Here is a 17,553-nt window from a genome sequence, read left to right as displayed (position 1 = left end):
CAGGCTTCCTCACAGGCCTGACAGAATGCTTAGAATCTTGGCATGCTCTTTTGAAGCATTTCACTTCTTTTCTCTCCTTGGTTTCAAAAACTTTTGTATAACTTTTGAGGGTTCAGAGGGATTATGAATTCTAATATACACCACAATATAAGATTATTAAACTTGTATCTCAGGAAAGAAATTATACTTTGAAAATCTTATTGTAGAATTGGAGCTTTGTCTCATAGCAAAGGTGATGAGATTTGGATTCTAAAATATTCAAAGTTAATGTTCAGATAATCAGTGGAGATTTAAACATTCAGAGTATGTGCGATTGTCATTCTTGGATACTACAGTAATTAAACTAACAGCTAGTGTTTATTGAACACCTTACATCTATGCTAAGAGTCACACTAAATTTTTAAAAAATATATGTATGTAGAAACATTTATTTCTTAGGAAAAGTAGAATATGACAAGTAGGAGCATGGTTTCATCAAAGAACAAATAGGAGATCCTGGCTGGTGCAGATTTTAAGTTTTTGAGAAAATAACCATGCTTATTTGGATTATAATTATATATTTTAATCGAGTTTTCTCCTCTCACTGTCCATAGTCTCTTCTAATTGCTGTACACAAATACATGCTCACATGTGTGCACAAATGTGTGCGCACACACACACACATACACACACACACACATCTCAGGTCTGTTTGTTTAACAATTTCTTTAAAAAAGCCCTCAAGACATAGGCACTCAGGGCACTGGGGTGTCACACAGGTCACCACAAAAGAGACAGAGTGGATGTGAGGTCATGTTTGCAGAATCTGACATATTGGCCTCAGAGTAAGAATTATTGTTGGTGCCCATCCCCAGCAGGCAGAGAAAGAGTGGCAATGATATTACCATGCTGTCAAGAGTTTCTTGTGCCCCAGGGAGAAGATGGAAGTCAGTGAACCAGAGAACCCATGTTTTGCTTTTGCTTTGTTTTCAGATGCTGTCTAAATTGGTTTCCTGATTTCTTGTACTTTTATGTAACCTTCCCTCTGGGTCATTTAATGCAGATTAAAACAACACAGCCACACCTCCAACTCCGGAAAGACCCCTATGAAGAATGACACAGTTTATTTAGGAGCATTAATAACAGATTCCCACACCATCTTCCAAAGTTTTGTGATCTTCATAGTCACACATCATTCTAGGAGGCTAAAGTTATAGGCCAAGAATCCAGCCCTTCTCTTATAAATTGCCTGGAGAGCTTGTCTAAAGGCAGATTCCCATTCAGTACTTCCAGAGTGGGGGCAGGAATTCTGATATTCTAGCAAAGTCTTTGGTGAAGACCATGCCTGCTGGTCCTTGGACCACACCATGAAGAGTAAAGGCCCAGGGTGATGTTAATTTCTCAGGTACTCAATTCCTTTTCTTTTTTTCCTTTTGATGTTACTACTATGTGGCTGTGGACTCTGCTCCCTGTCACTGCCATTTCCAGCCTCATTCCCCATCTATTGCTAAAACAGTATTTAGTATTGATCTCCAACCACTCAAATCTGCATAGGGTTCACATGGCCATCCTTAGGTGGTCTACCTTTTGGTTCTTTTGCAAACCCCCAAAAGATGTATGTTACTTTGAGGTTCCAAGGAACTTGGGATACATTTTCCAGAAAGTGGAATTCTTTAGCTACCCTGAATATTCCCCCCAATTCCCACCATGTTGGTGGTCTCTGTCTCTCCTTCTTACTGGGGAGCATTAACTCATGGTGTATAGAAGGTAACATTAGCTTTGAATTTTATTTATGCCTTCTTGTGGCTAGACAAGGGTACATATGCAAATAGGAGTCACAAGATACACTCAGACATCCCCAAGATCCAAAAATGGGTGTGTGAATTAGGTTGTTGCCATGTCTCTCACTGCAAAGAGAACAAATACAAATTGTGTGAGGAGGCAGGCATGGGGTCCTGCATGCTGTTCTATTGACTGATCACATCAGGGTTAGCAAGAAGCAGCCTTTTAGAATACACATTTCCAGGACCTCACCTCAGACCAACTATATCAGCCTTCTAGTATTGGGGGATTTGTACTATTATAAAGCATAGAGTGATTAGGGGCTTGCTGTGCTGATAAGCAAATATTAAACATCTGCCATTTATCTAGTTACTAAAAAAGAGTTTCCGAATAGATACCATGAGTCAGGCACAACACAAACCCACCTCCTCCCTATGTGCCTTTCCCAGCTGAAAATGGAAAGTAAACAAACAACATAGAAACAATTTCAAATGAAAAGTGTTATAAAGGAAACTAATAAGGTGATGAACCCACGATGAAGGAGTAGGTCCTTCTGATGAGCTGATTAGTGATGGTATCTCTGGGGCAGTGACATTAAGGCTGCAACATGAAGGGGCAGGAGTCAGCAGCAGCACAGTGGTGCTGAGGCAGACAGCATCCTTTGCAAATATTCCTGTGGGAAAGAGCCTGCTTTAGCAACTTCTGTAGATGCTACCAGACAAACCAAAAGACAAAAAAATGTTACAACTTCCTTCCTTGCAAAATATTCTGCAATTAGGTTTTCTTTCCCAGTGGCAAAGGCATAAGAACCCCTTTTATGTCACCTTCAGAGGCTGTTCTCATTCTGTGTTTGCTCTACTGCTATTTCCAAAAACCTGGGACTCAGTGTACCACTGAAGACCCCGTGCCATTCTTTGAAGGCTGTATGGAAGGTTGGGGCCCAGAGAGTCACCTGCAGAATCTTCAAACTCCTCCTGTTTTCTTTGGATGAAGACTATCATCCGGATGATACTCTGTGTTAACTGTGAGAGTCTGGCCTGAGCCTTGGACTGCTCATATATAAAAGGGAATCAAATGCCTGGTCATAGTTGATTCAGTAAGATCGTGTACCTCGCCCATGAGAGTTCTCCAGTTCAGTGTGCCCACAGCATTTTGGAAGCTTCTGTTCTGAAGGACAGTGTGTACTTGAATTTTTGCTCTGTCATTTATCATTTTAAATTATATGGGGGCATGATAAGCAACATCCCAGGTGGTATCAATGCTTCCAGGAGACTGTCCTTCTGCCTAAGAGCAGACTTCCCAATCAAACTTACACACCCTCAGAGCAGCTGATCTCTACATTAGGAGGAAAGCTATCTTATTGAGCAGACATGTGAAAAGGTATTTTCACCCGTGAGACTCTTAACTATGTCTATTTCAGGCAGCTGAGCAAAGAGACAAAAAATTCCCGTGGGGGTGGGTCTGCCCTGGGACAGGCGGAGGTGGGCTAGTTCTGCTGGAGTTTGCATCGCAGGTCAGACCTGGTAGGCAGTTCCTGCGTCTAGCACTTTCTTCCTTTTCTCTACTCCTGGGGTTACTGCTTCTCAAAGATACTTCAAGAGACTAGGGCAGGCAGGTGTTACAATGGATCAAATGAATGTCTATATGTCTGTGATCTGTTGTCACTCTGTCAGATAGAGATCTCCCTTGGAGGCAGCCTGCCTTTCATGCTTTTCCAGAGCACACACAATCTGGGCACCCTGGAGACACCACTTCAGGTGCTTCTGAACAACCTTGGCTGATGCCTATAGCAACCACCTAACTGGCTGGGTGTGGTGAGGGTTCATCAATGAACATGCATATCCCTGCCTCAAAAGAGACACAGATATATAGAACAGACTTTTGGATTCTCTGGGAGAGGGTGAGGGTGGGATGATTTGGGAGAATGGCATTGAAACATGTATATTATCATATGCGAAACGAATCGCCAGTCCAGGTTCGATGCATGATACAGGATGCTTGGGGCTGGTGCACAGGGATGACCAAGAGGTACAGGGAGGGAGGTGGGAGGGGGGTTCAGGATGGGGAACGCAAGTACACCAGTGGCGGATTCATGTCAATGTATGGCAAAACCAATACAATATTGTAATTAGCCTCCAATTAAAATAAATTCATACTAAAAAAAGAGAATATATCAATAGGTATTCAACTAGCTGCAAAAGAAGACAGACTGTGATGACTGCAATACTACATATAAAAAGTATTAGTTCCTACTGTCGTATTAGTTCCTACTGTGGCCACATATTTAACATCTTTAAATAATAGAAATTTATTTTCTCACAGAAGGCCAGGAATCTGAAATGAGTCTTAAGCGGCTGAAATCAAAGTGTCGGAAGGGCTGTGTTTCCTCCAGAGGCTCGCGGGAGAGTCTGTTCCTTGACTCCTCCAGTTTCTAGTGGAAGCCAGCATTCCTTTATTTGCAGCCTCATCTTTCCAATCCCAGTCACTGTGGTTACATAGCCCTCTCCTCTCCTGTTGGGGAATTCTGCCTCCGTGTCCCTTCTATAAGGATACATGTGGTTGCATGCAGGACCCGCTAGGATAAGCTACTGCCCTATCTCAAGATGCTTAATGCAATCATATCTGCAAAGTCTGTTACTACCATGTAAGGTAACATTCATAGGTTCCAGGGATTAGCACAGGATATCTTTGAGGGTGTTATTATTCAGTCCACCACAGGTGCCACTCTCTTTCTTCCACTCCTCCGCACCACCCCCACACCAAATAGAATACATCTGTGCTGTCTAATTTGGAAGCCACTAGTCACATGTGGATATTGAGCACTTGAAATGTGGCTTGTCTGAATTGAGATGTGCTGTAAGCATAAAGCTCATGTTAGATCTTGAAAGCTTACTACAAAAATGCAAAGCATCTCATTCAGAATTTTTATGTTGATTACACATTGAACTAACATTTTGGAAACATGAGGGTAAATGAAATCTATTATTAAAATTAGTATCACCTGTATATTTTTACTTTAAAAAGAAACTACTAGAAACTTTGCAGGTTTCCCCAGTGGTTTAGTGGTAAAGAACCTGACTGCCAATGCAGGAGACACGGGTTTGATCCCTGGGTCAGGAAGATTCCCTGGAGAAGGAAATGGCAACCCACTCCAGTATTCTTGCCTCGAGAATCCCACGGACAAAGGAGCCTGGTGGGCTACAGTCCATGGGGTCACAAAGAGGCACATATGACTTAGGGACTAAACAACTAGGAACTTTAAAATTTCATTTGTAACTTGAATTTGTGGTTTGTACTGTACTTCTATCCCATCTACACCATCTAACAGTAATTTTCAAATGGATACACAACAGAATCATGTGAAGAGTTAAAAAAAAACCCCAATGTGTATGCTGTACCCCAGACTTATCATATCAAAAATCTCTAGGGAGAAGCCCTGGTTATTCCAGTATGCAATCAAGGCTGAGAATCTGTGGAGTAAAGACCGGAGGAGGGTTAACAGTGGCAACAGCATTAAAGGTCCTGGGATGACCATGAACGGGTATGACTGTTTCCTTTACAAACAACAGAAAATAGGGGTTCCTGAAGTACCCTCTGCTTTCACTTTCTTCCCTGAGGTGCAGGCCTCATCCCACCCATGGTGCAGCTGTGAGACTGTGCGTGTGAGGGGGACAGAGCTGCTGTTCCCATGAGCCCGGAGACACTGGGGATCCCAACACTGATGATCAGGCCGACTGAACCTGTCTCCCTTGGGTGCTTCTGGCAGTGACATTAACACTTGCCTGGAAGTTTCTGCCTTGGTACTTGGCAGAACAAAGTACAATAAAACCCAGCAAGCTCCTAAATGTCCTGTTTGTGGGGCTGGATAAAGGCAAAGCACTTCCACATTGGCTTGAGGCAGAAGCATGTTTTGGAGTCAATCATCAATAATACCCACCACCCCCAGAGGTTTCTCACCAGAGCTGGGAATCTCAGCTGTTTCCCAGCTCCACACAAGGGCCATGTTCTCTGGATCTGGATGCAGAATTAGACACCAAAGCTAAAGTCTGATGCACTTCCATTGAGCTTTGAAATGTTGCCTGGGAAACAGGCCCTTGGGGGAGCAAGATAGGATGTTTCAATGGCTGCTTGTGTTACTTGACACAACACACATACAATGAGATAAGCCTCAGCCTTGTTGATGCAGTACCATTACTTACTCTGGCATCATCAGCGAATAAACCTGTCACCTGAGAGCATTTTGCAGCATTTGAGCACCATAATATCCTACCTTTAAACAATTTTGAAAAATCTGAAAAGTTTTCTAAACTGCAAAGCACTCCTTTGACTTCTATAATAGCAAATGCCAAACAGTAATTAATATTTTCAAAAGGAAGAGGCATTCCAAACCAGGGGGATAAAAAATTCTGAACAAAAGCTTCTAGGAAGCTTGTTCTCTCCTTGCTTCCCTCCTTTATTAAGTGCTGACTTTAAGTAGGAAGCAGGCCTTGTTGACAGAGTTTAGGGCTGACAGAGGGAAAAGACATCAAAGTAAATGGGAGACAAGCATATAGGGTCTATGGCTGAAGGAAAGTCCTCTCTTTCCCTCCTGTTCCCTTTTTTTGTGTGTATGTTTACAGATGTATGTATCTGACAGTGTACAAATATACATACAGAACAAGGTAAAAGATAAATTTGGAAATTTGGAGAAGGAAATTTGAAAGTAAAAAAAAAAATGACAGAAGTCAGAGTTAGTCAACAGACGATATTCTTTAAGTCTTGTTGAAGTAGCTGAATGTGGGCCACAAATTTGGATTTGACTTCCCAGCAGCCAGTGCAAAGAACAATGCTTACCAGATGCATAATTCAGTCTCCATAAGATTAAAACTAACGAGTTGCCAAGAAATCTCATGGATGAGGATGCAGTGTCATGACAATGCATTGTGGAATATACTCAGTAATGTCCTCAATAGCAAGCATCTCCCGTGGTCCTGAGGGGCTCTGTAAGGGATGATGGGGGTCTGTAGGGTTTGGAGACAATACAAAAGATAGATGATTAAACTCTGGCTGGAGCTAAACTTTCTACTAGGATTGAGCTGGGTTAGTCTGAGTTTCTACCTATACTATTCTGTAGTTGATAGTGTGTTTCAAGTGCTGAGCTATGGTATGCACTGGAGGTGAGATGGGATACTCACTCCTACTTCCACTGAAGAGCGTGGGCTGATGCCAGGGACCTGGAGAAGCTGGTGCCCATGGGAAAAATCAGTGTGAGTTGTTCAGGGGAAAAGGCAGGAGAGGCACTGAGAGAAGAGCAACAGTGGGGCACAGAGGTATGGAGAGCGCCCAGAGGGAGCGATGGGTAGTTTGGCACTGGATAAGTATGAAATACGAGGCAAGATAGTCAAAGGCCAGACTGTGCCAGCCCTCTGTGCTCTGCTAAAGAACATGGCTTTGCCCTATGGAGAGATACTGAGATGCCACTGAAGGGATTCCAGCGAGGGAGTTGTATCTCCTATCTATCACATTCATGATGCACAATAAAGATACCCCAAACTCAGTGGCTTACTAACAATCACACATTCTTGCACACAGATCTGAGTCTACAAGGGGAGGGTGGCCTGGCTTCTGGGTAACTGTGTGGGGCCCAGACTGAAGCAACAGCAGCCACCCAAGGTTAGCTCTTTCCACATAAACTGTGAAAGTACAGGCAGGTGAGTTCTCACCAGAGAAGCGATACACCCTCAGGTGCTTTGCTTTCCATTAGCAAAGCAAGTCCTGTGGCCAAGCACAAAATCATTAAGAGAGAGGATAAACTCTGCTGCTTTGGTGGGAGTTACTGCAAAGTCACGGGGCAGAGATGGTATGAATTATACTTGGAGGTTGAGATGAGCGGTGATTCACCCTACCTGAGGGGTGAAACAGCTTGACTTGACTGTTTCAGATAGTTTATTTGGGCAGTTGTGTGAACTCTAGAGAAGTGATGTTGGAGTCAGAAGAACCAGTGCGGACACTCAGGTGAGACCTGAGACTCTGGGTTAGGCAATAGTGAGCTATTATGGAATAGTTGATTCAAAAGGACAGATGAGGTAAAACCATCAGGACCTAATGACGTAGAGTCACATAGTGGCTGGTTTTAGACACCTCCATTTACTGTATACAGAATCCCTTGCTAAGGTCTGCATATGAAACTGTTAATTGGCTTTATAATATCAGTTTCCTTATTTATTAACACAACTTTGATTTGACTTGTGACATTACTGTATCTTAAAAAAACTACCTAGCTTCCCATGAAGCTGGGAGGTGGTCAGATGGTAAGCCCTGACTATTAGGATATAAATGAGATTCACTGGGTCATGTTACCAACAGAACTTTTGGCATCTGCATCTACCTCCTTCCTGCCTCAAATGTAGATGGATGGCCAGAGCTCCAGGTATAAACAGAACCCCACAGTTCAAACTCTTGTTGTTCAAGGGTCAACAGCACTAGAGGAGTCTGGGTGTTGGGGATGTTAGCTGATGTGATGAGCCATCTGTGTTTGCTAACTGGCACTCATTGAAGTTAGGCTTCTACCTCCAAGAGAGCTAGGGCACTATCTTCCTTGATGATCACATTTCAAATGGATGGCTCTCAGGTCCTTGAGAAAGAATTTCTGGGTGGTAATACTGGTGATAAGCTGGGAGGTGATCTACAGTTCAAGAGAGCAGAGAGAGAATTTACGAAGGAAAGTCTTCTAAAGTAAGTGTTCTATGGAAAGGGAAGTCATGGACCTTCAGGATGGGCAGGAAGAAACCTGTCTGAAGTGTAGTTAAGTGGAGGGGAACTTTAAGGGCATCAAGGTCAAAGGGAGAACCACCATTCAGGCTCTCCAGGAAGTCAGGTGTCAGAAGTCCCTGAGCGATCATCTCTTAACAGGTAGCAGCTTTATCAGGGGACATACACTGAGCAGCTGGTGGGGGGTGGTCCTCTGATTTAGATCCTCATCTTACTGGACAGAGAGATTGCCTCTGCACCCTGGTTTTCTGAAGTCCCTTGGGGGCAAATCTCTGTGGTTTTCTGACCCTGTCCCATCCTATGCCCCATGACATGCCCCACCCTTGGTCCTGCGCATATCACTTCAGTGAGTATACACTGAAGTGACATGCCCAGGACCAAATGCATCCACTTCTTCAGGCAAAAACAAGCATTTTCCTCTCAGATGATCCCATGTGAATCATATGTGAGAGCAGAACTGAGGATAGGGGAAGAGACTCTTGTAGCCCAAACACAGTACACAGAGACACAGGGTACCCCTTCCAGAAATTACTACCATAAAAGGCTGAGCAGTAATACAGGGCAGCCTTGACAGGCATTACAGCTTGCCTAAAGGGCAGTACTCAGAGAGAAAGTGACTGCTGACCTTAAAATCCAGGCTTCCCTGAGCAGTTCATTCAGTTCAGTCGCTCAGTCGTGTCCGACCCTTTGTGACCCGGTGGACTGCAGCACGCCAGGCCTCCATGTCTATCACCAACTCCTAGAGTTTACCCAAATTCATGTCCATTAAGTTGGTGATGCTATCCAACCATCTCATCTTCTGTCATCCCCTTCTCCTCCCACCTTCAATCTTTACCAGCATCAGGGTCTTTTCCAATGAGTCAACTCTTCGCATCAGGTGGCCAAAGTATTGGAGTTTCAGCTTCAACATCAGTTCTTCCAATGAACACTCAAGACTGATTTCCTTTAGGATGAACTGGTTAGATCTCCTTGCAATCCAAGGGACTCTCAAGAGTCTTCTCCAACACCACAGTTCAAAAGCATCAATTCTTCAGCACTCAGCTTTTGTTATGGTCCAACTCTCACATCCATACATGACTACTAGAAAAACCATAGCTTTGACTAGAAGGACCTTTGTTGGCAATGTCCCTGCTTTTTAATATGCTGTATAGGTTGGTCATAGCTTTTCTTCCAAGGAGCAAGCATCTTTTAATCATGTCTGCAATCACCATCTGCAGTGATTTTGGAGCCCCCAAAAATAAAGTCTGCCACTGTTTCCCCATCTATTTGCCATAAAGTGATGGAACCAGATGCCATGATCTTCGTTTTCTGAATGTTGAGTTTTAAGCCAACTTTTTCACTCTCCTCTTTCACTTTCATCAAGAGGCTCTTTAGTTCTTCACTTTCTGCCATAAGGGTGGTGTCATCTGCATATCTGAGGATACTGATATTTCTCCTGGCAATCTTGATTCCAGCTTATGCTTCATCCAGCCCATCTCTTTCAGAATTTTCCACAGTTTATTGTGATCCACACAGTCGACTTTGGCATAATCGATAAAGCAGAAACAGATGTTTTTCTGGAACTCTCTTGCTTTTTCGATGATCCAGCACAGGTTGGCAATTTGATCTCTGGTTCCTTTGCCTTTTCTAAAACCAGCTTGAACATCTGGAAATTCACAGTTCACGTATTGATGAAGCCTGGCTTGGAGAATTTTGAGCATTACTTCACTAGTGTGTGAGATGAGTGCAATTGTGCTCATTTGAGCATTCTTTGGCATTGCCTTTCTTTGGGATTGGAATGAAAACTGACCTTTTCCAGTCCTGTGGCCACTGCTGAATTTCCCAAATTTGCTGGCATATTGAGTGCGGCACTTTCACAGCCTCATCTTTCAGGATTTGAAATAGCTCAACTGGAATTCCATTACTTACACTAGCTTTGTTTGTAGTGATGCTTCCTAAGGCCCACTTGACTTCACATTCCGGGATGTCTGGCTCTAGGTGAGTGATCACACCATCGTGATTATCTGGGTCATGAAGATCCTTTTTGTATAGTTCTTCTGTGTATGGTTTCCACCTCTTCTTAATATCTTCTGCTCTGTTAGGTCCATACCATTTCTGTCCTTTATTGAGCCCATCTTTGCATGAACTATTCCCTTGGTATCTTTAATTTTTTTGAAGAGATCTCTAGTCATTTCCATTCTATTGTTTTCCTCTATTTCTTTGCATTGATCGCTGAGGAAGGCTTTCTTATCTCTCTGTGCTAGTCTTTGGAACTCAGCATTCAAATGGGTATATCTTTCCTTTTCTCCTTTGCTTTTCATTTCCTGTCTTTTCACAGCTATTTTTAAGTCCTCCTCAGAGAGTCATTTTGCTTTTTTGCATTTCTTTTTCTTGGGGATGGTCTTGATCCCTGTCTCCTGTACAGTGTCATGAACCTCCATCCATAGTTCATCAGGCACTCTATCAGATCTAGTCCCTTAAATCTATTTTCCACTTTCACTGTATATTGCAAGGGATTTCATTACAAGAAGACTCTACACATGAACATCACCAGATGGTCAACACAGAAATCAGATTGATTACATTCTTTGCAGTCAAAGATGGAAAAGCTCTATACAGTCAGCAAAAACAAGACCAGGAGCTGACTGTGGCTCAGATTATGAACTCCTTATTGCCAAATTCAGACTTAAATTGAAGAAAGTAGGGATAACCACTAGACCATTCAGATATGAGCTGAATCAAATCCCTCCCTGGGCAGGAGTTTTTATTTTTCCCTTAAGGCTCTGATGTTTTCCAAACAAAAATATAAAAGATCCAGAACTTTTCTTTAAGCTTCTTCACTAAGTAGTGGGTTTTTAGACAAGACAGAGGCCTCCTCTGGTGAGTGTGAGGGTGTGTGGTCCTTAGAGTATTGCCCAGAAGCCTCTTTTACCCCTTCTTAGAGAGTTTTCTTACACGTTCCTTCCCCACAGCCCGCTTATGTCTTTGCCACCGACCTTTTCTTCTATCCTCCAAAGTATACTCAGACGGTTACCCTCATGTCGTCCTACCCATCTTTCCTGAACCTCAATTTCTTCAAGTAGCTCATTTTGCTCACAGCTGTTTCCCCTGCCAGGTAACTAGCCTGGCAGGCAAGGGGCGGAGGGAGCAGTAACTTCGGTCACACGGTGGCGCCCGCGAGCCTCCCAAAGCCTGAGCGTCACGTCTTCTCATACTTCTCCTCCCGCCCCACCCGCGCCGGGGCGCAGAACGAACCGCACCCCCGGCCTTCCCCGGCGGGACAGCGGAGAGCGTGCCTCGGCATCCCAGCAGGCAAGGGAACGGCTGCAGCTGCGTCCGGCCCGCGCGGGAGGTGCGGCCGGCTGCAGGCTGCCCTGGCTGCAAGCTCCTCCTCCTGCCGATCCAGCCTTTTCCCACCCAGCCTCCACCCCTCCTCGGCTCGGCGCTGCAAATCCTAGGCTTCCCTGGGAGCGGCGGCGGGAGTAGCTAAGGCGGTCGGAGGAGCGCCGCCGTCCGTCCGCACGGATCACCCGGGCAGCAGCGGCGGCGGCGCCAGCTTAGCCCCGGAGGTGCCGCGGGGCCCAGCGCGCCCCTGCGAGGCTAGGATAGAGGCGGGGCTGCAGCTGGGCAAGGGGGAAGAAAGTGAGCGCGTGTGCGTTGTGTGCGTGCGAGAGTGTAGGGGGCGACAGGCTCGAATTAGGGCGGTGGAGAGGGCAGGGGAACCGGGCTGCGGCTCCCCAGTGCCTCCTCGAGCGGCACCCGCTTCCCGGCGCCCCTCACCATGGACCTGCGCGGAGTCGGGATGTGCCTTGGCCGCAGCGCGCGGGTGGCTGCCCGGCCCTTGGGGTGCGCGGGCGCGCGCGCGGAGATGGCGAGGTAGGATGGCCGTCCAGCGCGACCCCTGCCGCCCCAACCCAGCGGCCCCTGGGCGGTGCAGCTGACTCGCTGGAGCGCACAGGGGTGTGGGCGGAGGCGGCCCCGCAGCGCCCGCGTCTTCGGGAGTCGCTTTGCCTTTTCCACCCACTCGCACCTGCCGCCGCGCGGATACCATGTCGAAAGCGGCTGGAGGCGCATCGGCGGCGGAAAGTTGTCCTCCAACCTCTGCCGGCCCGTCTGCGGCCGCTGCCGTGGAGGACCTGTCCAAAGTGTCGGACGAGGAGCTGCTGCAGTGGAGCAAGGAGGAGCTGATCCGTTGCCTGCGGCGCGCGGAGGCCGAGAAGGTGAGCGCGATGCTGGACCACAGCAACCTCATCCGGGAGGTCAACCGCCGCCTGCAGCTGCACCTCGGCGAGATACGAGGGCTCAAGGTGAGCGCTGAGCTCTGCAGGGCGGGGAGCTGGGCGCCCCGGGGAGGTGGGGCCAGACGACTTTCCCTCCTTCCGTCAACAGGTAGTGCTCCCCTTTCTCCCTTGTCTGCACCCCCCGCTCCCCTTCCCCAGCCCTTTGGAAACTTTTCCAAACTTCGGAGACATTCGGTTCCCTCCTCTTCTCCATATGGGGCGCGCTAGCGTCGAGCTCGGTGGTCCTTTGTGGCCCCAGGAGCATGCTCCAAGGATGTCGAAAGGCTGGGAGGTCAGCGATGGGCGCGCGGAATCTTTAATTTCCCAGGAAACCTGGAAAATCGGTGCTTTGGGGAGCCAAGTTACAGCCAGGCAGGAAAAAAACAAAAACGAGCGAAAGGTTGAGTCCAGAGCGCCCTTGGGGATCAGGGATATGATAACGTTGCTCTGGCGCCACGACTTCTCCATGGGGCAAAAGGTGAAGAAAGGGACAGGGGAGAGGGGCTGACGGGGCGCCCAGGGTGAAGCCCGGCGCCATCCCTGGAGCTGGGCTATGTCTCATCTTGCAGAGAAGCCTACCTCTGCCTTCCCGTTCTGTTTTCTACCTGTTCCGATGCTTTCCTTCTCCTCGAGTTAGACTGGCATCATCTGGGGTTGCCCGACCGTACCATTTGCCCCCGATTTGATTGTAAGTTCACCTAGCCTGGGGTGAAGGGCAGAGGGACTCAATGCGGGAAGCACAGGGATTGGAAAAGGCAGCTCAAGTATCAGCCAACGATGCTTTCCCTTTCTTTGCTATTAGGGGAAAGAAAAGAACAAAAGAAAAGCAAAACAGTAAAGCCGCAAACCCCCACCAAGTTTCTTTTCTCCTGGAAGCCTCTGAGTGTGCCTGCAGCGTGCCCGCCCCAGTGGCTGCCGCAGATGAGTGGTGGGGAACCGCCCTGCTCCTGTGTACCACAAACTTCCTTTCCTCACTGCTTGCGCTGGTGCCTCCTGGTATTCCTTCCTCTCATTGTTCTTCTTTTGTTTATAGGAAGCCAGACACAAACGAAATCACTGAAGGAACCTGGGGAGCAAATACCCGCAGGCACATGCTGTTCTTGTCCGCTTTCCACTCCCACTCTGCTTCTCAGGCCCTAGACGCTTACCGCTTACCGAATTTCCTCGGCGGTCCAGCTGTAGGATTCTGGGGCAAAGGGGAATGGGAGGGGTAGAAGGCAAGATGCTCACCTGGGTGCTGGGCCCGCTCCAGGTGGAGATGGCCCTGCCCTGAGGCTCCAGCTGATTGTCATATGGTCCCTAGAGTGGGTGCAGTTGGGAGAATCTCAGTTAGGAAAACCCCAAGGCTTAATCTCTCTTTTGGTTCAATTCATTACTAATGGACTATTTATTAAGTACTAGACTCTTGGGGGATTAGAGGCAGGCCAGGCTAGTGGGGAGCTCATCTCAGAGGTGGATTTGCATCTACAGTAGAATCCTCATTTGGCCAGGAGGGTGAGCTTGGGTAATTAATTTCTCAGAGCTTCATTTTACTCATTAATAAAATGCAAATCATAGTAACCATCGCCTTGGGGGTTGTGACAATAAATTATGATAATGTAGGCAAAGGTTTAATTCTGGACTTGTCTGCAAAAATGGTGGTTATTGTCCTCAGGTGACGATGCATAGGTGTATGTATATGCATCTTCCGGATTAGTCCCAGTTTCCTAGGCAAAGCCGGACCCAAGTATAGTTCACGATCCTCCAATTTCATCTTCTATGGCTTGACCTATAATATGACTTGGAAGAGTTTGTAATTAATTTCCTAGAGATTTTGATAGTATGGAACATTGACATAAGTGCTTAGAAATACTTGAAAGTTCTTTTCGTTTGTGTGAACTGTGTGTCTAAGTCTATGTGTAAGTGGTGTGGGGAATGGGGGACCTGGTCTTGATTCCAGTAACCTCATTTAGAGGAATACCTGTATGGCCAGTTAAGAGCAGCTATTATACCTCAAGTAGTCTCCCTTGTGGCTGGAAAATGTGACCAGTCCACCAAGTTCAGAAATGACGGGGGCAGGTTACTGCTATCTGACACAGCCTCTACTCCTCATCCACATCATCCCGCCTCCCCCCGCCCCCCCAGGGCTGTGAAAGCCCAGTCAAGGGGCCAGCCATCTTCCTTCCCTTCTTCATCTCGGCTCAGAGCTTCCATAGACACCATCATGATCCATAAATGTCATTGACTAAATAAGTAATAGTACATTTATTTTCACTTAATTGGAAGGAAGGGAGTTTATTTTTTGCCCTCTGTTGGTTTGGGACTCAGCTGAAGACTAAAGTTTGGAGTAATTAAGGCCATAACACTTTGCTTTCTTTTTTTTTTTTAATGTCTCTTTCTTTGAGCTGCCTTTGAAATTGCATCTCAATATTTTGAAGGCTACTAGGTGGTACTGTGGCTGTGGACATGGGGAGATGGAAGCAACATTCTCATCCTTTGAGTGGCCTATGACTAAGTCCAAGCATTGGCTTGGTAGTGCAGGGTGGAGCAGTGGAAAGTGAAAGGTTTGGGGCCCTGATGATTTGGGTAGCATGGGCAAATAACTCACCTTTTTGAGCTTTTGTTTTTTTTCATCTGCTAAATGGGTATATTATTTCTGAATGAAGTTTGATGAAGATTAAATGATACACAGATAAAGAAATCCAGTGAGGTTCAATAGCTTTCTTAAGGTCACACAGATATGAAATGATACAAGTAAGCTGATTTTTTTTTTTTTTCTTTTGGCTGGTTGACATTCTCTGGTTGGGATGCGTCTTCCTAAAAGGGGTTCGAGAAAGGAGATTCTGGTTAGGGTGCTGATGTTGAAAGGGATGAATTCCTGAGAACCACGTTCCTGCTCTCTGAACATATACCAGCACTCACACGGCTCTGGCCTAGAATTTTGGCAGGGGAGGTTGGGGGCAACTGAATCTCTATGGATTTATCTCTAGCACATTAATTTTCCTCCTCGCTCTCCAACACACTAATTCCCCATGCTGCAATGATGGAAAAACAACAAAATAACTCTTTAACCTCAGTTACAGTACTTGAGGGGTTTCCCTGATGGGGCAGTGGCAAAGAATCTACCTGCCTGTGTAGAAGATGCGGGTTCAGTTGCTGAGTTGGGAAGATACCCTGGCAACCCACTCCAGTGTTCTTGCCTGGAAGATACCGTGGACAGAGGAGTCTGGCGGGCTACAGTTCATGGGGTCACAAGAAGGTTGGACATGACTCAGTGACTGAGCGCATGCACACACATATGCGGTACTTGAGAGCCCTCTGTATGAAATTTGGGATGATGTGAATTTCAAGTGATTATACATTTAGCCTTTTAAAAAGCCCACTTTAGACAAATGGGTAACATCTAGTGGCCTGTTGCAATGTTAAAAAGAAATACTGTTTTGAAAAAGACAACCCAAGTCTTAAAGTGACAGATTTGAAAAAACTATCTCACAAGATTATCATCAAGCTGGTTGCTTAGCTATTCATTACAAGGCAAAGGAAATGGCTAAAAATTGGAGAGTACATAATATTTGCAAGAACCCAGGTGGCACTAGTGGTAAAGAACCCACCTGCCAATGCAGGAGACATAAGAGATGCAGGTTTGATCCCTAGGTTGGGCAGATCCCCTGGAGGAGGGTATGGCAACCCACTCCAGTATTCTTGCCTAGAAAATACCATGGACAGAGGAGTCTGATGGGCTACAGTCCATGGGCTCGCAAAGAGTCAGACACAGCTGATACGACTTAGCACGCATGCAATGAAAAAAAGGAATAGTGAATAAATGAAATAAATGAAAAAAGGGATACTGATAAAACTGAATGAGGCAATACCTATCCCTTCAACCTCAACTAGAATTCTGGCATTTGAGCAACATAGGTGTGAATCGCTCAGGTCCACTTTTTTAGGGATATTTTCTCTAGTAAATACTGCAGGGCTATGATCTGCCATTGGTTGAATCCGTGATTGTGGATCTGGTGTGTATAGGGCCGACTATAAGTTGCATGGCTTTTCAACTTGGCCAGATGTCAGCACCCCTAGCCCCCAGCTTGTTCAGGGGTCACATGTATATATTTCACTCCATTTGGGAAGCAGCCCATGGTGGCACAAGTCCTGTTTACTTCCCAGTTCTGGAGAAAACAGGAATAGTTGTAGGATAGTCAAAAGGTAGTATTTTCGCATGGGGATTCAGATGAAGAAGAACGTGACTTGAACTTTCTGTGAGATACCAGAACTAAGCTAAATGTGCAAGAATTTTTGAAGCTGAGAAAGATTGATTTTGTTTAGCATTATTTTCTCAGAATATCCACAGCTTCTGATTTTCCATAAAGCACCCGTGTCAACGGATAATTTATTCTCTTATTATTATAGGCTCCAACACAGCAGGAGCTAGCAGAAAACAATAAGAAGCCTTTTGTCAGTAGCTAGAGCTGTGTCTTGTTTGGATCACTTGCCTAGGGCTTTAAAGGGTCGGTTGCTCCATCAACACCTATTAAGCTTTCACTGTGTGCAGTGCACCAAGTCAGATGAATCAAATATGCAAAGAAAGACATTGAAATAGATTCTTGCCCTCCAGAAGCCATCTACATTAAAAAAGAAAAAAAAATGATGCCCAATGAATGAGTGCTCTAGGGAGTGCTTCTTACAGGCATTGAGCAGTGAGTAGAAATTCATTCATTCATTCTTTCAGACCTGGTGCTCCTGCATACCTGGTGCTCTTCTAGGGCTGGTGGAGTCTTAGAAGTGCAAGCTCTCCGCTTTGGCA

The 17,553-nt window shown here is 45.9% G+C and overlaps 1 protein-coding gene across 11 annotated transcripts in view; it reads left to right on the top strand.

Annotated features, from left to right (window-relative positions):
• Positions 1-11,724: 11,724 nt before the first annotated feature.
• CCDC85A (coiled-coil domain containing 85A) overlaps positions 11,725-17,553 on the top strand; it is a 227,532-nt gene continuing 221,703 nt past the window's right edge. For 7 of the 11 annotated variants that reach the window (XM_069583269.1, XM_069583268.1, XM_069583270.1 and 4 more), the window contains exon 1: positions 11,735-12,797. In XM_069583269.1, coding sequence (XP_069439370.1) covers positions 12,540-12,797 — 258 coding nt within the window. In that variant the 5' untranslated portion in view covers positions 11,735-12,539. Of the gene's footprint in view, positions 12,798-17,553 lie in introns of all 11 variants that reach the window. The other 4 variants (XR_011255669.1, XR_011255670.1, XM_069583271.1 and 1 more) reach the window with 3 other exon arrangements.

This window comes from Ovis canadensis, chromosome 3 (assembly GCF_042477335.2).
Source record: "Ovis canadensis isolate MfBH-ARS-UI-01 breed Bighorn chromosome 3, ARS-UI_OviCan_v2, whole genome shotgun sequence".
Lineage (NCBI taxonomy): Eukaryota > Metazoa > Chordata > Mammalia > Artiodactyla > Bovidae > Ovis > Ovis canadensis.
This window is presented reverse-complemented; position numbering and strand designations above follow the sequence as displayed.